The 22,879-nt window shown below is 54.2% G+C and overlaps 2 protein-coding genes and 1 long non-coding RNA gene across 3 annotated transcripts; 2 read left to right on the plus strand and 1 right to left on the minus strand.

The window, feature by feature from the left end:
• Positions 1-763: 763 nt before the first annotated feature.
• LOC122909648 lies at positions 764-12,562 on the minus strand. The gene is made up of 3 exons (XR_006385169.1): positions 12,523-12,562; positions 6,959-7,011; positions 764-791 (listed from the first exon to the last, which is right to left on the minus strand). It is a non-coding gene; the product is annotated as an uncharacterized LOC122909648 (long non-coding RNA).
• PGLYRP2 (peptidoglycan recognition protein 2) lies at positions 4,322-9,879 on the plus strand. The gene is made up of 5 exons (XM_044254031.1): positions 4,322-4,385; positions 5,491-6,618; positions 7,431-7,641; positions 8,216-8,513; positions 9,757-9,879. Exons 1-5 carry the CDS (start codon positions 4,322-4,324, stop codon positions 9,844-9,846), a joined length of 1,791 nt encoding a protein of 596 aa, XP_044109966.1. The 3' UTR covers positions 9,847-9,879.
• RASAL3 (RAS protein activator like 3) lies at positions 12,260-18,576 on the plus strand. Its single transcript, XM_044254032.1, has 11 exons — positions 12,260-12,315; positions 12,445-12,782; positions 14,544-14,701; positions 14,851-14,929; positions 15,036-15,097; positions 15,473-15,543; positions 16,352-16,478; positions 16,564-16,662; positions 17,111-17,653; positions 18,026-18,170; positions 18,428-18,576. Exons 2-11 carry the CDS (start codon positions 12,458-12,460, stop codon positions 18,574-18,576), a joined length of 1,758 nt encoding a protein of 585 aa, XP_044109967.1. The 5' UTR covers positions 12,260-12,315; positions 12,445-12,457.
• The last annotated feature ends 4,303 nt before the right edge of the window (positions 18,577-22,879 follow it).

Below are 22,879 nucleotides of genomic sequence, written 5' to 3' on the forward strand. Positions count from 1 at the left end.
GTACTGTGTGATCTCACTTATGTGTAGAACCTAAAAAAACAAAGTGACCTCATAGAAGAAGTAGAATAGTAGCTTCCGGGCGTTGAGGATGGGGAAATGGGCAGATGCTGGTCAAAGGGTACGAACTTCAAGGTATACGATAAATAAGGTCTGAGGATCTAACGTACTGCATGGTGACTCCAGTTAACAGTACTGTGCTGTATACTTGAAAGTTGCTAAGAGTAAATTTCAAAAGTTCCCACCACAAAAAACAAACAAACCAAAAAAGATAACTATGTGAGGTGATAGGATGTGTTAACTAACCTTATTGTGGTAAACATTTTGCAATTTACATGTATCAAATCATCGTGTTGCACACCTTTAACTTTACACAGTGTTACATGTCAATTACATCTCCATAAAGCTGGGGGGGGGAAGCCGTGTAGGAAATATTTCAGTTTTGCAGGCCAGATGGTCTCTGCCACTAAAATTCAACTCTGCCATTATTACAGCATGAGGACAGTCATAGACAAAATGTAAATGAATGAGGAGGACGTGTTCCTAGCATTTATTTACATAAATTTGTTTATTTATATAAACAAATTGTGGTGCATCCATACAATGGAATATTATTCGGCCATAAAAAGAGAATGACTCAGGGATGCCTGGGTGGCTCAGTTGGTTAAGCGTCTGCCCTCGGCTCAGGTCATGATCTCAGGGTCCTGGGATCGAGTCCAACATCCCAGCTGAGCTGGGAGCCCGCTTCTCTCTTTGCCTGGTGCTTCTCCTGCTTGTGCTCTCTCTCTTTCTCTCTGGCAAACAAACAAATAAATAAATAAATAATTTTTTCAAAAAAAGAATGATTCATGATAAGAAGCGCTGATTCACACCATGACCCAGATGAACCTCAGAAACATTATCTTGAGCGAAATAAACAGCCAGACACACCAAAACTCACATAGTGTCTGATCCCATGTATGTGAAACGTCCAGAACAGGCAGAAAGCAGGTCCGTGGTTCCCAGAAGCTGGGGGATAGTGACAGTGACTGCAAGTGGGTACAGGGTCTTATTTCAGGGTGATAGAAATGTTCTGGAACTAGACAGAAATGATGATTGCACAACATTCTGAATGTACTAAATGCCATAGAATTATAATTTTTAAGTGGTTCCTTTTATATTAGGTGAATTTCACCTTGAAAAAGTCCCAAAAGCAAAAAAAATACATCGTCTACAAAACAGACAGCCGGCCCGTAGGCTGTCATTTGCAGGCTCCTGCCCTACATCCTTTAACAAAACCCAGAGCTGAATAAAAAACTACAGACATATATATAAAATCTTTTATTATTAATAATTATTATTATCAGTGTCTTCATGATTATGCTTCTGCTACCAAAGTGAACATTATTAACTCTGATGTTGGCCCCAAGCCCAGTCTTGCCCCAACTTCTTCTTCCTCTGGCCTCTGTCCATGATCCCACCTTCACTTTGGATCCAGGGCCCAGGACTCTGTCTGTCTGTCTGTGTCAATGCTACCTCCATTAGAGCTGTGCCTAGGCCCCAGATAATGACTGTTCTCTTGAGTATAGTGTCTGTCTGCAGCCTGGAGGGGCCTTGACCTACCCTGGCAGGTGGTCCTCATGAGGTGTAAGGGAAGCAGGGGTGGGGACTGGTGATTCATCATGGGAATCCCAGCCTTTCTGCTAATTCCCAGGCCCAGCCCAGACCAGGCACTTTGGTGTGTGGGTGCATGCGTGCGTGTGTGTGTGTGTGCACGTGCGTGCGCATTTCACAGCCTAATCCCCAATTGACCCCACATCCTCAATCAGGCCTTCTGTGCACTCAGCAATCCCTCCCTGACACCCACCTGGTCCCTGGCCTGTGCCAGGTACTTCTGGGCACCCTAAGAGGACTCAGCATCTCCCAGTTTGGGGGAGATAAAATTGGACATAGAAACTCCTAGCCCTGCATAGATGGGTCTGAGTCAAAGCGAGGCTCCCCAGGCTAGAGAGCTAGGATGGGTAAAGGGCAGAACCAGGAGTAATCCAGGAGGCTTCCTGCAGGAAGGGTCCACCCCAGGACACAAATCCCAGACTCTAAGGGAAATGCTGGCTGGCCATGACATACCCCTGACTTGAAATCTACCCAGCCTCTGCCACAAATTCCAAGGTTCAAAATGGAATCAAGGCTCTCTGGATGACTAGCCCAGGAGTTCTTGGGTGTGAAAGTCTGGAAACACTTCCGCGTGTGAATTACCCTGACCCTGACCCAGCCACAGGATAGTGGAAACATATTTTGCCCTTGGAGCACTCCCCAGGTTTCAGCTATGTGTCCTTGAGCAAGTTACTTAACCTCCCTGAGCTCATCTTCCTGCTGGGTAAAATGAGCGTAAATCGATGGTGGTATAAAACCAAAAGGGTCCTCTGGGGCTGCAATCAGTGGAAGCCGCAGAGGGACACTTCCGGGGTCCATAATGCCAAGGCAAGGTCATTCCCAGTCCAGATGGACACTAGATGGGGATCTCCTCAGCCACCCCTTCACATTCTGGGGGCACTAGGGTAAAGCAAGCAAGGCACAAAGACAGGATCACAATTCCTGATGTTAACTTTTCCCTCTGGCCCCAGTACGCCTCAGGACAGGGCTGTTTCCGATCCTCTCTTTCTCTAAAAAGTTGATATTTTGTTATAGTGGATTTTTTGCATTCATTTTGGTCTTTTGAAATATCGCATTAAAATATAACTTGAACAAACTGTGGGTTGCTGGGGGGAGGGGGGTTGGGAGAAGGGGGGTAGGGTTATGGACATTGGGGAGGGTATGTGCTTTTGGGTAAATTGGAAGGGGAGATGAACCATGAGAGACGATGGACTCTGAAAAACAATCTGAGGGGTTTGAAGTGGCGGGGGGGGGGGTGGGAGGTTGGGGTACCAGGTGGTGGGTATTATAGAGGGCACAGCTTGCATGGAGCACTGGGTGTGGTGAAAAAATAATGAATACTGTTTTTCTGAAAATAAATAAATTGGAAAAAAAAAACTAAAAAAAAATATATATATATATAACTTGAACAAAGATTTTCAGCACCACCTTAAATTTTGAACCCTAGGCAAATACCTCCCTTCCTCACTCCATCCTCCCACGAGATGGACACATAGTCCAGGCAGAGCCCACCTCCCTTCCCCACTGCCCCATCCCCAAATCCTTGGAAACTGGGATTTAGAGATTCCCTTGGAATCCCCCAGAGAGTAGCCTCCATTCCCTCCCTCCCCAGCACCTACTTCCTGAGTCCCCACTGTGGATGCTTGGTCCCCAGAGAGAGGACACTCTATAGCTGCGAAAACACCCCACCCCTGCCCCCTGGGGAATCCCAGACCTGGCTCAGCCTGGGCATTTCCAGGCCCGCCCAGGGCCCGCCCCATACTGAGTCCCCAGCCTGGTGGGTCTCCTGGAAACTCCCAAAGCTGGTTTCGGGGTGGGAGGCCCACAGTGAAGCAATTCATACCACAGCCCCAACCACTTGGAGCCCATCCCACCTGAGTCCGGAATAAAGGGGAGGCAGGTTCATTTCTGCAGGACTCACACACCTGCTTTGCACGGGAAAAGAGGAGGACCCCTCACTGTCAACCCAGGTGAGCCCAGAAGCCAGCTCCCGGGACAAAGCCAGGGTCGGGAATCCTCCGGCCCCATCCCTGTTCTCAGCTTCCTCTGGTTGTTTGGGACTAGGACCTGGAACTGGTGAGAGGTGACAGCTCCTGATCCCAGGGGCTCAGAGCAGGCCTCAACAAACAATCTCCAGGCCCTGCACCCATCCTCTGCCTGAGCCTGAGGTGCTGACAGAAAAGAAGGCAGGAGGCGGTACCAACCCCAGGCCTCTCCTTCTCTCTCCTCCCCCAGCACAGCCAGTCTTACCAGTTTGGCGGGCACCTAAGAGTCCCCTCTGGGGCCAGCTGCAGCTCCAGAACAATAACTGCAGGAAGCGGGTAAAGTTTGCAGGACTGGCCTCAGTCTACCTCTCTTGGGAACGTGCAGGGCTTGTTGGACTCTAAACTACTTAGCCTCCAGGCCCCTCCTGGGATGGGCCTGGCCTGCTGACCTTTGACCTCAGCCTGGGAGGGACAGAATAAGATGGGGGAGCCCCTGAGATCCAGATGACCTTGACCTAGGGCACTCTGTCCCCATGCTCCCACTATCCCCCGCCCACAACTCCGCAAGCGGCAGCCGTGTCATTCACCGCTGGACTTTGACAGTGGCCAAAGGCACCACTCAGTTCTCTATGCCCATCCCCTTCCAGTTCCGCCAAAGTCTCTGCTGAGGTCAACTGGATTTGTCCCTCAGAATCTGGAACCCCACAATGGTGGCCCAGGATATCCTCTGGATCCTGCTCGGATTGCTGCTGCGGCTGGAACCAGGGACAGGTGGGTCAGGAAGCAGAGACCCCGGGGACCAGGACCCAGATCTGCAAGAGTGTACTACTGCCCCCTCTGCGTCCAGTCCTGTACAGGGTGAGGCTAGACACCAGGAGGCCCCCATCTCAAGGAATCTCCAATCTCCAGATGCTCCCTGTAGGGTCAGGACAGGAGCTGAGGGACGGACTTGGGGCCAGAAGAGCAAAAATCAGTAGAATTTCCTAACTTTAGAAAGTTTGTTTATTTCATAAACATAGATTCCTTAAACATAGATTTAGGACAGGAAGAAGGGAAAAGATTTTTACTTGATGGAGAAACAGGAAAGGGCATTTTAGGCAAAGAGAAGAACAAAGCTATAGAGGAGTCATAGAGTGGACCATCTGGAGAAGAACCTGGATTCTGGACAGTGTAAGGAATAAGCTACCTGGGTTCAAATGCTGCTTCTGCCACTTTCTAGCTGTGTGACCCTAGGCAGATGATTCAGCCTCTCTGTTCTCATTAGGGTCGTTGTGAAGATTAGACAGATTAAGTTATATAACTCACCTAGAACGGTGCTTGGCACACAGTAAATGTTTAATACATGTTAGCTATCATCCAGCATCCCACCCAGCTCTAAGGCCAGCATTCTGATGGCTGATATTTCCATCACTGGACACCGGTCCACTCTCTCCTCCCTCATCATCCTTAGGGACACTTTCCCCTCTAAAACCTCCCAAACTCCAATCCATCAAGAAAAACTGCCCATTTCCTCCTCAAAACACCTGGGAACTCTTCCCATCCCACTGGCTTCGGCCATCTTCATCACTTAACCCCACACTGTCCCTCCTTCCCTACTCTAGCTTCCCCCAAATCTGTTCTTCACATGGTAGCCAAAGGAGCAATTTTAGAATACCAGCTAGGCCATGACCTGCTACAGCTCCCCAGTGCTCACTGATCGTCTAAGCTCCTTAGCCGGTTGTCTGTGCTCAGTGTCCTCATCTACACAAGGACAGTAGTGGGAGTCACAGGGTTGCCCGATGAAGAGCTGGGGGCACTGAGAAAAATGTGGAAGCAGCAGGGGGTGTGGAACAGAGGGTGCTGGGTCACTGGGCTAATGGTGTTCCTCCTCCTGCAGCCACACTGCCCCTGCTCATGGACTCTGTCATCCAGGCCCTGGCTGAGCTCGAGCAGAAGGTACCAGCCACCATTTCCAGCCACGCTGCTTCTGCATTGCTGCTGTTTGCCCAGGACTCTGGCCCCGACGATGTCCTCCATCGCTTCCTGCTGGAGCGGTGGGACATCAAGGACACCAGGCTGGATCCCCGGCAACTGAGCCCAGAGTTTCAGGGCCTGATCAAGGACGTGGCCCAACATGGTATCCGTGGCAGACAGGAATACGGAGTGGTGCTGGCACCTGATGGCTCTACAGTAGCTGTAGAGCCTCTTCTGGCAGGGCTGGAGGCAGGGCTACAAGGGAACAGAGTTGTCAGCCTGCCCTTGGACAGCACAGCGGCTCCTCTGGATACCGGAGCTGCCTTTCCAGACACTGGAACCGTGGTTCTGGATATAAGAGCCGCATCCCCAAGATTCAGGGATGCCTCCCCAGATGGCACCTCCTCAGATGTTGGAGCTATGCCTCCAAATAATAGAGCCACCAATCTAGATGACAAACCCACCTCTCCAGGTGTTAGATCTAGCTCTCCAGATGCCCCAGTCACTTCTCCAGATGTCCAAGCCTCCTCGCCAGGTGCCAAAGCCAAGTCCCCGACCACTGTGGACAGCCTCCTGGTGGTCACCCTCGCCAGAGACCTGGGTCTGGCCTTCCTCCAGGGCCCCCAGACCTGGAGCCATTCAGGCCTGGGGACCGAGGGCTGCTGGGACCAGCTCTCTGCCCCTCGTACCTTCACCCTCTTAGACTCTGGGGCATCGCCAGTCACCATGGCTTTCCTCAATGGGGCCCTGGATGGGGCTCTCCTTGGAGATTATCTAAGCCGAACCCCTGAGCCTCGGCCACCTCTCAGCCACCTGTTGAACCAATACTATGGAGCCGGGGTGGCTGGAGATTTAGGACTTCGCAGCAACTTCCGACGACAGAACGCAGCTGCTCTGACCTCAGCCCCCACCTTGACACAGCAGATATGGAGGGCCCTCGTCCTGCTACAGAGGCTGGAGCCAACACACCCTCAGCTGCAGGGCATGAGCCAAGAACAGCTGGCAGAGGTAGCCACCAATGCTACCAAGGAATTCACTGAGGCCTTCCTGGGTGAGAAGGGCCCCCAGCCCCTGGGACCTCCCCTGTCACAGATACACTCTTAGCCTCGTGTGGTCAAGGGGATCCATGACTAGAGGATTCCAGAGGGGGAAATGGGGGTCAAGCTGGGGAGCCATGGTGGCTGCACAGGTAAAGAGAGGCCAGATTTGGGTCTTAAAGGATGAATAAAAGTTCATCCAAAAAAAAAAAAAAGAAGAAGAAGAGTTTGGGAAGGTAGGGGGCATTCCAGAAGGTGGGCTCAGGACTCACAAAGGCACAGAGGTTCAAATGGAAGTTCAGCCATAACTTCTGTGCACCATTAGGGAAGTTGCTTCACTTCTCTGAACCTCACCTTCTTCAGTGAAGCCTGGGAAAATCATTGCTTCCTCTTGGACGTGCTGGGTCCTTTAAGAGAGATGAAGCAGGGAAAGCAAGTAGCACACAATTAGAGTCCCACAAGACATGGAGGCTGAAATTTCTCTTTTTTCACTGTGGCTGTCCCTCCCTAGAACTCATAGCAGAGTCAGCTGGAGAGGTTGGGTCCTGGATTGTAAGTAAAGGGCCTTAAAATAAGAGCTAAAATTCTTGGGGTTCATCCTCAAAGTGATGGGAAGCATAGAAGATATTCCAAGAGGACTGAAATGCTGTTAAATTCAGTGAAGTTAAAGCCCCATGGAGGCCAGTGTGTGGTGCAAGATGGAAATGTCCTCAAATCTGGAGGAACTCTGGAGGGATGGTCCATAGGTGTGCTCTAACGGGCGTGCAGGCAGGCGGCAGGCAGAGAAACGCTGGCTGACCCCAGCCCCGGACTCCCTTCTCTGCAGGGTGCCCGGCCATCCACCCACGTTGCCGCTGGGGCGCCGCGCCCTATAGGGGTAGCCCCAGGCCGCTGCAGCTGCCCCTCAGGTTCTTGTATGTACATCACACATACATGCCCGCGCCACCCTGCACGGATTTCGCGCGCTGCGCCGCCGACATGCGCTCTATGCAGCGCTTCCACCAAGATACTCGGGGTTGGGACGACATCGGCTACAGGTAAACTGAGGCCCCGGGCTCGAGAACCTTTTAGGGTGGAGCCTTGGTGGGCGGAGCCTGATTGGGGGCGTGGCTTTGACCTGAGCCCACGGGAGAGACGGAGGAGGAGCCTTGGCGGTGGGCGTGGCCAAGTGGAGGCTGCGTGGCCTTGACTCTAGTCCCGGCGGGACTGGGATTCTTGGGTCTGAGATAGCAACTAGGAAAGGACAGCAGGACCTGAGGAGGGAGCAAGACTTGTGTTAAGAGCCGGGTCTGGGACGGAGCATCGATGGACTATGACCTAAGACAGAAAAGGTCTCTGAATTGGGCAGGAGCTGTACTTGAGACTGTGTGGAGGGGGCTGGGTAGAAAGGGGAGTGGCCAATGCTGAAGGTCGGATCCAGAAAAACGGGATAGTTTCTGCAGTGGCACTGTGGGAGTGGGAGGAGGATGGACCGGGCAGAGCCAGAGCGATCAGGCGGGACTTGGGTCGGAAGTGGCCCTTGGCTCAGGGGCAGAACTGGGGTAGGGGCCCAGAAGAAAGGCGGGGCCTCGCTCACGCCGCGTGGTGCCTGCTTCCCCCTCCCGTCTACAGTTTCGTGATCGGCTCAGACGGCTATGTGTACGAGGGCCGCGGCTGGCACTGGGTGGGCGCGCACACGTTGGGCCACAACACTCGCGGCTTCGGCGTGGCCTTCGTGGGCAACTACACAGCCGAGCTGCCTGCGAAGGCTGCGCTTCACACCGTGCAGGACCTGCTCCCTGGCTGCGCAGTGCGCGCTGGCCTCCTGCGGCCCGACTACGAGCTGCTGGGCCACCGCCAGCTGGTGCGCACTGACTGCCCTGGGGACGCGCTCTTCAGCCTGCTGCGCACCTGGCCGCGCTTCGCGGCGGTGAGTAAGGGACCCCGCCTGTGGCCCATCTTGCCCCGCAAGTTCAGAGCGCAGCCCTGACCCCTGTCTGCCTGCCCAACCTCGACAGACCCCTGACTCCTTACTGTGACCCCCAGGCCCACACAGCCTCAGCCAGGGTCCTGGCCCCCCTTGCAGTCCCTCTATTCAGGCAACCTAGACCCAGGCTTCAGTCGTTCTACTTGCAACAGCCCCTACCCACCGTCCTCCGCGTACAGCTTCGGCTCAGCCCTGACCCAGCCAGCTTGTCCTTTACCCAGCCCCAACACCTCTGCCCTCCCAACCAAAGCATGGACCCTGACCCTACAGCACCCCTTCTGCCTGCACAGCCTCACCCAGCCTAACCAACCTTGGCCTCGCTCTTGTCCCCTAGCCAAAAGACCCTCTATCCACACAACACTTAGACTGTGACCCTCTATGGAAAACCCCCTTTGCCTGTGCAACCTTTGTCCAGTCCCTAACCCTTTGCTACAGTCCTCTGCCCCATCTCAGCCCGAGGATGCTTACTCAGTCAGCCCCAGCCTCCCTGAACCCCAATGACAGCTCTTATGACAGAGCAATCTATGTCCTGTCAGCATAACCTTGGCCTCATGATCCCACCCAGCCCCTGACCCTGATCACCAAAACATCGCTATAGTCCCACCTGTACAATCTCATGTTACTTGCCCACTCCCTGTCTCAGCTGTACACTGGCCAGCAATCAGCGATGCACCCACCCCCTCCCTTTGGGTTCCCTGTCCTCTTCCTTATCCATTGTCCCATGGTGACATGGGCAGGCCCCCACTCCCCAAGCCTTACACTCCCCTGTCCTTTCTTCTTTATTTTTTTAAAGATTTTATTGATTGGGGCGCCTGGGTGGCTCAGTGAGTTAAGCCGCTGCCTTCGGCTCAGGTCATGATCTCAGGGTCCTGGGATCGAGTCCCATATCGGGCTCTCTGCTCAGCAGGGAGCCTGCTTCCTCCTCTCTCTCTGCTTGACTCTCTGCCTACTTGTGATCTCTCTCTCTGTCAAATAAATCAATAAAATCTTTAAAAAAAAAGATTTTATTGATTTATTTGACAGGAAGAGTGAAAGAGCATAAGCAGGGGGAGGAGTAGAGGGAGAAGGAGAAGCAGGCTCCTCACTGAGCAGGGAGCCCAATGCAGGGCTCCATCTCATGACCTGAGCTGAACAGAGACACCTAACCATCTGAGCCACCCATGCTCCCCTCCCCTGTCTTTTCTAGAATGTGAAACCAAGAACAGCCAGGAGGGCCTCCAGGAGATCCAGAAAGGAGCCACCTCCAACAAACGTGCCAGCCACAGACATCCAATAAAGAGACGGTGGAAAGAAAGTCTATATCTATGCATCATCTGTGTTTGCACATGTTGTCTTTTTTTTTTTTTCAGATTTTATTCGTTAATTTGAGAGAGAGAATGAGTGGCAGGGAGGGGCAGAGGGAGAGGGAGAAGCAGACTCTCGTCTGAGCGTGAAGCCCAATGTGTGACTCAGTCCCAGGACCCTGAGATCATGACCTGAGCCGAAGGCAGACGCTTAACCGACTGAACCATCCAGGTGTCCTGCACACATTGTCTTAATTTGTGTTTGCCTAGAAGCAGACCAGAGACAAGAATTTCAGTGCAAGTTGTTTGGAAGGTGAGGGTGATCCCAGGATGTACCAGTTGGGGAATGAGGAAGAGGTAGGGAAGGGAAGGCAGCCGGGAAAGGGTACTTAATCAAGTAAGTTGGCATTGAGGGGACATGGAGCTCAATCCCTCTGGGGACCTCTGGGGGACAATAAGACACATACCTCAGAGTCATACTGATCCAAGGGAGCAGGAGTATTGATCCTCCAACCCTCGTCATCATTTGGTTAAGGGCTGATCTCCAGGAGGTATTAATTCTCCAGCACTTTAGGACTGCGCATTGTATGGGTAGAGTAGACTCCCTCATCAGAGAAAGACCTCCAGCAAAAATGCAGGGAGGTGGCAGTGGATCAGTATTCAGTGAAGTGAGAAAGGCTCAGGAACATGGGAACATACATCGGAACATGGGGCAGTGAATGGATTGAGAACAGCATGAAGGAGGCGGGCATATCTAAGGTGTGTGCATCTATGTGAACATGTCCAGCTCCAAGAAAAAAGGTCTTTGGCTCATGGAAGGTCCTACTCCTTGGGACAAAGTTTATAGAATTTGTAAGTCATGGGGCAAAATGAAAATGCAGCGCCCCTTGTTCAAAAAGCAGGAACTTCAAGACAACAACAGCAAAGCATGAAATCAAACGCAGTGTGGTACCCGTCTAAGCATGTGGGTCTTCGATGACTGCCCAGACCACATGCCCATGAAAGTGGTCCTACCCACCCTATCCTGTGAATTCTGGCCACCCTTGCCTTTGCACAAACTGTTCCTTCTATCTTGTATGCTCATCCCATGGTCAACTCCTTATGATTTGTGCCACAAGTGTCACCTCTTCAGGGAGGTCCTCCTGGATTTTTCCACTTAGCCTCAGTCTCTGCTCCAGTCTATTTTCCTCCAAGTCCTCCTCACCAGCTAGGAATGTCCTACATTGATGTTCAGGATCTCTCCCCCGCTGGACTGTGTGCTCCAGGAGGGCAAGAACCAAGTTTGTTCAGTTCCCTGTGGCTTCTCCGACACCTCAGTATATAATGGGCACTCAGGAAACATTTATTGAGTGAACAAAGACTCCCATTATGAACCTTCTGGAGCTAATATTTTCATCTTGTACAAATAAGGAAACCGAGGCTCAGAGAGAGGAAGTGACTCGCCTGAGGTCACACAGTGAGCGAAGGACCAGCTGGCACTGGAACCCACTCCTGGGCCAGGATCCGGCTGAATCTCATGCTGACTCATTCATTTCTTAGAACAGCATTTGCCCACCTCTTTTTACAAGTAAACACTTACTGAGGTACAACAGAGATACAGGAAGATACAGACAAAGTGCACTGGACTGTACAGCTCAATAAATTTTCACAACAGAACACACCCTTGTGACAAGTGCTCACCCAATTCAAGAAAGGGGACATGTTAAATTTGCTATGTGACTTTCACCACCATTAGGAAAAAACAAAACAAAACAAACAAATATATGTATGCCGAGAACCTTCTCTCATGCTCCCCTACTCTTCTCCAAAGGAAGCTAACATCCTGACGTGTTCCACAGTTTTGCCTCCTTTGCGACTATATTAAAGGGACCACAAGGTATTTACTGTTCACTGTTTGTGATTCATCCGGGTTCAATCAATCATCCAGCAGTTTGCTTGTTTCCTTGCTGCATGGTATCCCACTGCAGATGGGATCACAACTGATCCATTCCACAGTAGACGGACACTAGGGTGGCCTCCAGTTCTCACAAAGAGCGCTAGTGGGCTTGTCTGTTGGGTGTATACATAACACTATAACCACTGGACCAGAGGAAGGGTGTATGGTCACTGTTAGGAGATCATGCCAGTTTTCCAACTTAGGTGAATTGATCTACACTCTGACCAGCAGCAGAGGAGCGCTCCAGATACCGTGTATTCTCACCAGCACCTGGTCAGTCTGTACCCATTCTGCAGAGAAGGTATCTGAGGCTCAGAGAGAGGTATTACTGCCTCCGGATCAATGAGAGATTCTGGGTCCTGCTTTGTCACCTCCTCTGCCTCCCGCATCCTGCCCCCGCTCTGCCCTCCCAGCCTGGCTGTGGGGTGGGGTGGGACAGACAGGGTCACGTGGAGTTGCGTTCAGTGGGAGGAAGCGAGGCAGGGCGCAGGCGGCTGCTGATTTTGGGGCTGGCCAGAAAATCAAGGTAAGGGAGAGAGGGCGTGTGGCCACTGAAGGGGTTCCCTGGGGATGAAGCTGAGAGTGGGGAGGGGGCCAAGATGAAGACAGCATGTGGGAACACACTGGGCAGAACTGTCACCCCCTTGTCCTCCAGGAGAACCCCCGCCATGGACCCACCATCACCGTGCAAGACCTCCCAAACCCAACCGGCAGCAGCTTCATCCCCGCTAACCTCCTACCGCTGGCACACAGGAGGCGATGGGGAGAAAGTAGCCGGAGGCTCCCGCTGGGGCCGACTTGCAGGCTGGGGCCGGGCATTAAGCCACCAGGAGCCCAGAGTCAGCAGCCAGCCTGCCTCTCGCTCTCTCTTCCGTCGTGTCCTCTCTGCACCCCCCAAGGAGTCACGCACAAGCCGCCTGAGGCTATCCAAGACCCTCTGGGCAAGGCATAAGAGCCTGCCGCTGGAGCCAGGACCAGAGCCAGAGGCCCAAGGTACATGGTTCCCCCTTCCCCGGGCTGGGAGGCCGGATGCTTAGGTTTTGTCTGCCTCCTGAGCATCAGCCCTACAGACACAGGAAGTTGTGGGGAGTGCAAAAGCCCAACAGGAAGTGGCTGGGGCCCAGCTGCCCTCTTCCCTCTTCCCCCTCACACAGGGACTGGGGGGTGAGGGGAGTGGCCAGGGACCTGTGGACTGGGGGTCCATCCTGGGGAAGGGAGAGGGAAGAGATGGAAGGTGGTACTATCCAGATACCAAATGGCTCTTGGCCCCAGTGGGTCTCTCCTTAATGGGTCTCTGTTCATATGAGAATGAGCCCAGGCTCTCTCTCCTGCCTGGATATCCACCTCTGCTCTCTGGCCTTCGTATCTTCAGTTTCTTCACTTCTTTGAACCTCAGCTTCTCCATCAGTTAAATGGGAGTCATAATCCCTACCTTAAAGCATACATTATTTCATTTGCTCATATTCATTCATTCATTCATTCATTCATTCATTCTTCATTCAAACAGAGGTCTGTTGAGCATTTATGACATGCCAGGCCTTGATTTAGTCACTAAGGATACAGCAACAAACAAAACAGATGAAACTTCCTGCCCCATGTAGCTCATGGTGTAGTGGGTATGACAGACAGTAAACAACTAAACCAGAAATGACAGATGGGGCTGTTCCACAAGGGATCTAGAAGAGAATGGGATGCCTTGAAGACTGGAGTTCAGGAATGCAGCACTAGCCCAGGGCCCAGCAAGTTTTAAGTGACCTATTGACAAGTGGAGTATTTATTCCCCTGATGGGAAAACAGTAGGACAGACAGATGATCTGGGAGCATTGGTTCAGCTCATCTATTCCAAGAAGCTCATTTCTCACTGCTCATATTCCCGTTCTGCAGAGGCATCCCTTCAACCCCCTTTAGGATATCCAGTATTGCCCACTCCATAGGATCCAGAGAGAGTTCTCCAAAAAGCAGGACTGCTCCTCCCCTGCTCAGACACCTCCTGTGGTTCCCCATTTCCTCCAGTTCTCTAACTGGCACCCAAGGTTCTGTACCAGTCTCATCCTGGATCTTCCCCCTCTAGCCTCTGAGCCCTATGGGCCCTTCTTGCTTTTTCTGGGCCTTGCCATCTCCGAGCCTTTGCCCAAGCTGTTCCTGTCCTAGTCCCCTCCATCTCTGTCAAAATCCAACCTGCTGGTCAAGACCCAGCGCAAACCTACCATCTCTGGAGGCTTTCCCTGTCCCATTGCACCACCACTCCTCCCTACCCTGATCTTTTTTCTATTCCTTTCTCAAACTTGGAATGCTTTCTACCTTAAATTAGTTCTTTGTGTAAGGAACCAAGGATGCTGTCTTGTTTAACCTCTTGGACCTACCTACCTACTATCTTGGTTAAGAGAAGAATGCTTGTGTCTGAAGCCCAGCTCAGCCACTCACAAGCTGTATGACCCTGGGCAAGTCACTCAACCTCTCTGTTTTTCAGTTTTCTCCTTAGCAAAATGGGGGTGGTAGCCATTGAGTGGCTTTCGGAGGACTAAATGAGAGAATGCATATGGAGCAGTAAACACAGTACATGGCCCATGTGTCCATTACCCATGGCCTGTGGGAACAAGGACAAAAGAGGGGTGGAAACTTGTCCAACAGCAGCCTGACTTGGCTGCCAATGGACTGGGATGCGGGGGAGTGGGGAGGAGACACCTGGGAGGGAAACCTGATGAGTTTCTGTGAGTGAAGAGGGTCCTCTGAGGGAGAGGAAAGGACTCCAAGGTCCCCAATACCTACTCCCCTCCCCAGAGCCTGAGCCAGAGCCAGAGACCCCTGCCCCACAGATCCCTGAGGCCCCCACACCTGATGTACCCATCTGGAACATTGGGGCCTTCGCCCTGCTGGATGGGAAGCTGGTGCTGCTTGGGGGTGAGGAGGAGGTGAGAAGGGGCACAGGGATGAGAGGAGGGAAGAAGAGGGTGGGAAGGAGACAGAAGAGTGGGTGGGGAGGATAATGAAAAGTGGCTGCCTCTCCTTCTGTCTGCCTGTCTGCCTCCCCTGTATGACTACCCAGTCTTATGAACAACAGGGTCCACGCCGGCCCCGGGCAGGGAGTGCTAGCTCTGAAGGCAGCATCAGGGTAGCCATGGGAAACCTCAGGGATCCAGGTAAGTTTCAGAGATGTGGAGGGTGAGGGCATTTGTGAGCATGTCAAAGTGGGGCAGAATTCAAGATGATCCCATCCCCCAACCTTCCACCCCTGACCACCTACAGATCGGACCACTGGAAAGACTGAGCCAGACACTGCTGGCCCCAACCAGGTCCACAATGTTCGGGTAAGGCATCCAGTGGGAGGTGGAGGGGAGAGCAAAGACACCCAGACCCTCAGAGATGAAAGGGGACTCTTACTGAATGATCTTGGGCAGGCCATTTTTTGGCTTCAGTATCCCTATCAGTCAAATGGAACTAATGAGAATCCCATCCCCCCCACCCAGTCCCAGGGCTGTTTATTAGAAGTCAACAGAGAATGCAGAAAAGCACAGGATTGGCTCTTTAGAAAAAGGAGCTGTTGGTTGTCTTTATTATTACTGCTAACACAGCCTGAGCTTGTGGTCCCCCACAAACCAGCAGACCATCCAGGACATTGTGGGGGGAGAGAAGTTGAGGATAGAGAACAGAGTTCTGTCCAGCTGATACCCCCCTTCCCACAGGGATTGCTCAAGCGGCTGAAAGAGAAGAAAAAGGCCAGGTCAGAGCTAGGAGCCAGTGCCTCCCGGGATGGGTAAGAGTCTCTGAGAGGCAGAAGGGGCTCTTCTGGGATCAGCATTCCCCCCTCACCTGCCTATCCTTCCCACCTTCACCAAATACCTCCAACGCCCCCCTCAGTGTCCTGCCCCATGTTGAGGAATGCCGAAGCCACCATTCGGCTGAAAGGTAGGGGCAGGGTCTACACGCTGATTCTAAATCAGGAACTAAGTCACACCCTGGTCTAGGAGTGTCAGGAAAGGGACCCCTGAGCTGAGATCTGAAGGATGGATGGAAGTTCACCTGGCCAAGAGGGACAGGAAACAGCGAGTACAAAGGCCAAGAGGCCAGACAAAGTGACAAAAAGAAGGCCAGGATGACTGGAGCTCAGAAAAAGGGATTAAGTGCAGGGAAATGTGATGAAAAGGTGACAAGGATTGTACTATACAAGGTAACACTGGCCATGATGAGGAGTTGAATTTTTATCCTAAAAGCGATGGGCTCAAGCCCAATTTTAGGTTCAGGTTCATCCTGGCCTTCCTCCACCCTTCAGGCTATAGGGGATGGGTGGGTGGTAAGGAGGGAAGAATGACCACTTGTTTAAACGTCCCAGGGGCTCCTGGGTGGCTCAGTGGGTTAAAGCCTCTGCCTTCAGCTCAGGTCATGATCCCAGGGTCCGGGAATCCGAGCCCCAGATCGGGCTCTCTGCTTGGTGGGGAGTCTGCTTCTCTCTCTCTCTCTCTCTCTCTCTCTCTGCGCCTGCCTCTCTGCCTGCTTGTGATCTCTGTCAAATAAATAAATAAAATCTTTAAAAACGAAAACAAAAACAAAAGTCCCCTCCCCAGACCCCCCAGTGCTCTGGGATCTCGGGAGTCGCTGGCCACACTCTCCGAGCTGGACCTGGGTGCTGAGCGGGATGTGAGGGTCTGGCCACTGCACCCCAGCCTCCTGGAGGAGCCCCACTGCTTCCAGGTAAATGCAGACAACTCTCCACCTCACCCTGACCCTTTGGTTCTATGCTTGGCCTCAACCGCACCCTTGAACCTGTTACCAACAGGTAACGTGGACCGGCGGGAGCCGCTGCTTCTCTTGCCGTTCCGCGGCTGAGAGAGACCGCTGGATCGAGGACCTTCGCCGCCACTTCCAGCCCAGCCAGGTCAGTACAGCGGATAAGTTGGACATGGAGGCCCCGCTCACAGCCCGCTCCCCTCCTTTCCCCAAACCAAACCCCCGCCTGCGCCCTAACCCTGCCTCTTTGACATACCTGCCGGCTAACACCTTCACAACCACTCGGAGACCTTCCTCAGTTTCCGTCTGTTACCAGCTCCTAGTAAAACACCCCAGTCCCTTCTATTCAATCCGAGACCTAGTTGCACCCAAAACCCCGCCTACCAGGCAAACAGCAAGTCCCCACCCCGCGGCTGCTCCTGCTACCCTGGAGCCCGGATCTCTCCACGAGAGCACAGAAAAGCTAGAGGGCTTTCTCCAAACCGCCTTGAGACCGCCGTGGCCCCTGTCTTTCCCCAAGGGCCCCGCGATCTCCCTGGGGGCACGGTGCCCCACGTCGAGCACCGACGCCTTCCCCAACCCACTCCGGTCCGCAGGACAACTTGGAACGGGAAGAGACGTGGTTGAGCGTGTGGGTGCACGAGGCAAAGGGACTGCCCCGAGCGGCGGCGGGGACAGCAGGCGTGCGCGCCGAGCTGTGGCTGGACGGCGCTCTACTAGCGCGCACAGCGCCGCGGGCTGGCCCGGGCCAGCTCTTCTGGGCCGAGCGCTTCCACTTCGAAGCGCTGCCGCCGGCGCGTCGCCTGTCGTTGCGGCTGCGCGGAGCTGGCCCGGGGGGAGCGACGCTGGGCCGCGTGGCACTGGCACTAGAAGAGCTGGGAGTCCCCCGCGCGCCCGCCGCGGGTCTGGAGCGCTGGTTCCCGCTGCTCGGGGCGCCAGCAGGCGCCGCGCTGCGGGCGCGGATCCGGGCGCGGCGCTTGCGGGTGCTGCCGTCCGAGCGATACAAGGAGTTGGCGGAGTTCCTCACTTTCCACTACGCGCGCCTCTGCGGGGCGCTGGAGCCCGCGCTGTCTGCCCAGGCCAAGGAGGAGCTGGCGGCTGCCATGGTGCGAGTGCTGCAGGCCACCGGCCGGGCGCAGGTGCGGCGCTGCGACGGGGCGGACCCGAGTAACCAGAGGCTAACTGATCGCACGCTCCGGGAAGCAGAGTGTAGGGGGGACCCGTGGCTAAGGACCCCGGCGGCAAGAAGGGGGCGGGGCACCGTGAGGGGGCGGGGCCTGAATGTCAGCTGTGAGGGGCGGGGCCTGAACTGAGTCTCTGAGCGGAAAGATTTAAATTTCTGCTGTGAGGGCTGTAAGTTCCGGCTTTGAGAGCCCTAGCAGAGAAGACGGGCCAGAGCAGCAGCTAGGAGGGGACGGGGCCTATGTCCCAGGTGTGAGTGATTGGCCAAGGGTTCGTAACCCCCCTGGCTCAGTCCGCTCCCCGCGCAACCTAAAACCCACTGTCCCCAGGCACTGGTGACAGACCTGGGCACCGCAGAGCTGGCACGCAGTGGAGGCCGTGAGGCGCTGCTGTTCCGGGAAAACACATTGGCCACGAAGGCCATTGATGAGTACATGAAGCTGGTGGCACAGGATTACCTCCAAGCCACTCTGGGTGAGCCAGAGGGTGGATGTCAGAGGCCATCTGGGTGGGCTAGGAAACTCCAAGGGGGAGATCTGGGAGTTCCTAGGTAACCTGAATTCTGGTGGTGGATAGTACCTTTGGGGATGCTGGAATTCTAGAGGCAACTGGGGGCTCCCCCAGAGTTGCTAGGTGTCTCCGGAGGAAGCTGGAGACAGAGTTGGAGGCTGAGTGTCATCGATTCTGGTGGTCATGGCCCCGGCCTCTTGTCTGGCTGTGCTGAACTACAGGGCAGGTAGTGCAGCGTCTCTGTGCCTCCAGTGAGGACTGTGAGGTGGACCCCAGCAAGTGCCCGGCTCCAGAGCTGCCACAGCACCAGACCAGACTGCGGAACAGTTGTGAGGAAGTCTTCCAAAACATCATCCACTCCTACAAGTAAGAATCAGGGCCCCAGCATCTAGCCCTACTTCTTAGCCATTGTGCTAATAAACCTGATCCCCAAATAGGGTTGCCAAATAAAAACAGAATGTCCAGTTATATGGGATGCATGCAACATTTGGGACATACTTATACTAAAAAATTATTCATTTTATCTGAAATTCAAGTTTAACTGTTTGTCCTGAAGTTTTGTTTGCTAAGTCTGGTAACCCAGTCTCCATGTCATGTCAGCTTGGGGTTATTGACCCCAAGTAATCTGGGACCCAATTCCTTGTCCTCTAACTACAGGGGACTCCATATCCTAATACTATGCTACCTGACCCCAGTTAACATAGGACCTCAACATGACCTTTGATTCCAGGTGATGCTAAACCCCCAATCTCATGACACTTGATCTTAAGTGACTGTATACTCCAAAGTCCATGCAACTGATCACAAGAACCCTGGGATTCTAATTTCTTAAACTCTGATCCTAGGTTAACCCATATGTCTAGTCCCACATCACTTGGGACATCAATACCATAATTTCTGAACCTAGGTGACTCTGTAGCCTCAAGCCCATCTTACTTCACTTTATGTAATCTGGCACCCAAATCTCGTGTTCCTTTATAGCTACCTCCCAAGCTCATGGACTGTATCCCCATGTGAACCTGAATCCCTACCTCCCAGACTACTAACTCCAAAAGTCACCACGATAACTACACCAAGCATTATTATCCCCAATGTCTTCAATCCTGGAACCCACAGTGCAGGTGATCCCTGACTTCTGACTTGGGATCTTGACATGAATATGACCTTTATGTCCATTCTCTCTCCCTTTGACCATTGCCTCTTTTCCCCCAGCTGGTTTCCAGCGGAGCTGGGCACCGTGTTCTCAGGCTGGCGAGAAGCATGCAAGGCACGTGGCTCTGAGGCACTGGGCCCCCGACTGGTGTGCGCCTCTCTCTTCTTGCGCCTCCTGTGTCCTGCCATCCTGGCACCCAGCCTCTTTGGTCTGGCACCAGAGCACCCTGCACCTGGCCCAGCCCGCGCCCTCACACTGATCGCCAAGGTTATCCAGAACCTTGCCAACAGTGCCCCGTAGGTCCCTGGAGGCTGGGGGGTGGTGGTGGTACATGCCAGGCAGTGAGGTGGCAGATGCCTGGTCTGACCCATCCGGTCCGACCTTTTCCCAGGTTTGGTGAGAAGGAGGCATACATGGGCTTCATGAATAGCTTTCTGGAGGATCACGGGCCAGCCATGCAACACTTCCTGGACCAAGTGGCCATGGTGGATGTGGATGCAGCACCCAGTGGCTACCAGGGCAGCAGTGACTTAGCTCTCCAGCTGGCAGTCCTGCATGCCCAGCTCTGTACCATCTTTGCTGAACTTGACCAGGTACGGCCAGATCCCAGAGCCCAGGATGGGGGGCAGGGAGGCAGGAGGGCAGGGAGCCTATGGCTTGCTTACCATCCTTCCTACATGTCTCATCAGGCAACCCGTGACAGCCTGGAACCACTGCCCACCATCCTGCGAGCCATTGAGGAGGGCCGGCCTGTCCCTGTGACTGTGCCGATGCGGCTCCCACCACCCCCAGCCCAAGTTCACTCCAGGTAATCAGCCTGCCTCAGGTCTGACACAGTTTTGATAGGTGAAAGCAGGGGCAGGACCAAAGGCAAGCACAGGGTCAGACTGGGGCCAGAGGTGAAGACAAGATCACATCAGGGGTCAGGAACAGCAGTCACCTTGGGATTCACTGTCAGAAACTGTTGCATAAAGGTAAGAGGCTGAAGAAGGGGTCCCCCAAGGGATCAGAGAGAGGTTCAGAGTATGGTCAGAAGGCAGGTACTGGATCAGATTGGAGTCCAAGATGAGGATGGGTCATTGCAGAGGCTAGGGAGAGGTCACTTTTGGGGTCACACAGAGAAAGTGACATTGTGGTCAGTGATGAGGGTCAGGTTTCAGTGAGAGCTTGTGGATGGGGTCAAATCAGGGGTTAGATCAGGGTCAGATGTTAAGATGCACCATCAAGGGTCAGGGACAGGTTCATATGTAAGCAGAGGTCAGGCCAAGAACCAAATGGGGTCAAGGGTTATAGGTAAAGTCATATGGTGAGAGATCAGGGACCATGGTCTGTGAGGAGGCAGAGACAGGATCAGCTTAAGGTCAGAAGTCAGGGACAAAAAAGGAGTCAGACAGAGAAGAAAGAGGGTATCCCTGTGAGCAGAGGTCAAATCCAGGGTCAGATTGGAATCAGAGCTTACAGAGATGGTCATGTCAAGGGTCACAGAGAGGACTGGATTGTCAGAAGTCCAGGAAAGGGTCAGAGAACAAAATGTGATTCCATCAATGACAAGGTCACATAGAAGTCAAAGATCAGAGGTGGAGTAATTTCTGGTCAGAGGTAGGTCTGGAGGTCACCTCGGGGGCCAGCCAAGGATCTGAGCTCTCCCATTCCACCTCCAGCTTCTCTGCAGGAGAGAAGCCAGGCTTCCTGGCTCCCCGGGATCTCCCCAAGCACACCCCTCTCATCTCCAAGAGTCAATCGTTCAGCGTTCACGGCGTTCATGGCGCAGGGAGTTGGGCGCGACCGCAGCCAGACGAAGAGCGACTGCGCCGGCTGCCCCGGCCGGTGCAGCGCACACAGAGCGTCCCGGCTGGCCGCCCTGCTCGTCGCCGCCCCTCTGCAGGGCCCAGGCCGCGACCCAAAAGCTCGCTCCGCACCGGGCCCGCCCCCCGAAGTCGGCCCTGGACCGGGGCCTCAGCATCTTTGCCTCGGAAGCCGTCGGTGCCGTGGCAGCGCCAGCTGGACCAGCCGCGGGACAGAGACCAGGCTCTAAGCACGCACCGACCCGTGGGCAAGGTGAGGTCCAGCTCAGGTCTGCCCACCGAGGGAAATGACAGGACTGGAAAGACAGAAAGCCAGGCAGGTCTGGGTTCAAATGCCGAGCTCGCTGCGCTGTGTGACCCCGGGCCTAGCACTACCCTCTCCGAGCCTCAGTTTGTTCCTCTGTAAAACGGGAGCGAGGTTTCCTAACGGGGCAGGGCAGTGAGGAAGCAGAGCGCACAGGACGAGGAGGTCAGAGTTTTTCGGGGAGAAGATGGGGAGGGACGACGGGTCAGGTTACAGCTGCTCCCTCCCTGCAGTTAGCAGAGCTGCAACGTGAGGTGGCCGCCCTGCGCGAGGAACAGAAGGCTCTGTCCGGCCTGGTGGAGTCGCTGAGCACCCACCTCCGGGTTTTGACGGAGAAGCAGGAGCAGCTTCAGGGCCAGCTGCAAGACCTGGACTCCAGGCTCCGTGAAGGGTGAGCCCCGCCCTCCTGCATTGGCTCTGCCCCGGGGTGATCCTGTTGTAATCAGATCTGTCCTGGCCCCACTTTCATTCAGGCCCCGCCCCTCAATCGCTCGCAAATCACTCCTGGTAGACCACGCCCCCTTCCTGCCCCGCCCCCAACACACCTGTTTCTCCCCGCCCCTTGGTCAGCCCACCCCAGGTCGCTGGCGAGTCCTGCCTTCCAGGCCTTACTCCTCAATCAGGCCCTTCCAAACAGGCTGGTCCCTGGCCTCTCAGACTGGACACACCTTCATCCCTGTCACCACCTCACCCGGGACGGTCCAAGCCCTGCCCTCAAGAACTGGTTGTCTCCTCTTATCCCAGCCATTCTAGGCTCGGATTCAGCCCGGGCTTCGTTTATCTAGGCCCCGCCCCGCTGCATGGACAAACCCCGCCTCCGCCTTAGCCCCGCCTCCAAATTCCTGGCTGTCCAACCAAGAGCTGGAGGAGAGTTTCTCAGCCTCTGACCCTCCCCTCTTGCCCCTGATCCCCACAGGACCCCGCAGTCGGATCCAGGGCGTGGTGCTCCAAGCAGTGAGGATCACAGGCTTAAAAATCTGGTGAGTCCCCTGCCCTAGCCCCGGGGAAGATCTGGGGGGTGAGGGAAGCAGGGTTGGGGTGCAACCCTCCTCTGGCTCCGAGCCCATTGCCACCACCTCTCCAGGAGCGCCGCCTGGCTGAGATGGAGAGTACTCAGGACCAGCTGAGGAATGTGGTCTACGGCCTGCAGCTTCCCAGAACGTCGGGATCCCGGAGCCAGCCCCTACCCCTCAAACCACCCTGCATCAACGGAGATACCACTTGAGCTACCCACCCTGTTCAACGTGGTCTGGGAGCAGATAGCCGTCTTAAAGGCTTGTCCAACGCCTGGCACCGTGAGGTTACCCAGTAAAATTTTGATTTTAGTAAAATGAATGTTGGTTTGTTGTTGTTGTTTTTGCCCCTAAGTGTGGCCAATCAGAAAGCATCCCCCTCCCACCGTTCAAGTCTC

This window comes from Neovison vison, chromosome 6, assembly GCF_020171115.1.
Source record: "Neovison vison isolate M4711 chromosome 6, ASM_NN_V1, whole genome shotgun sequence".
NCBI lineage: Eukaryota > Metazoa > Chordata > Mammalia > Carnivora > Mustelidae > Neogale > Neogale vison.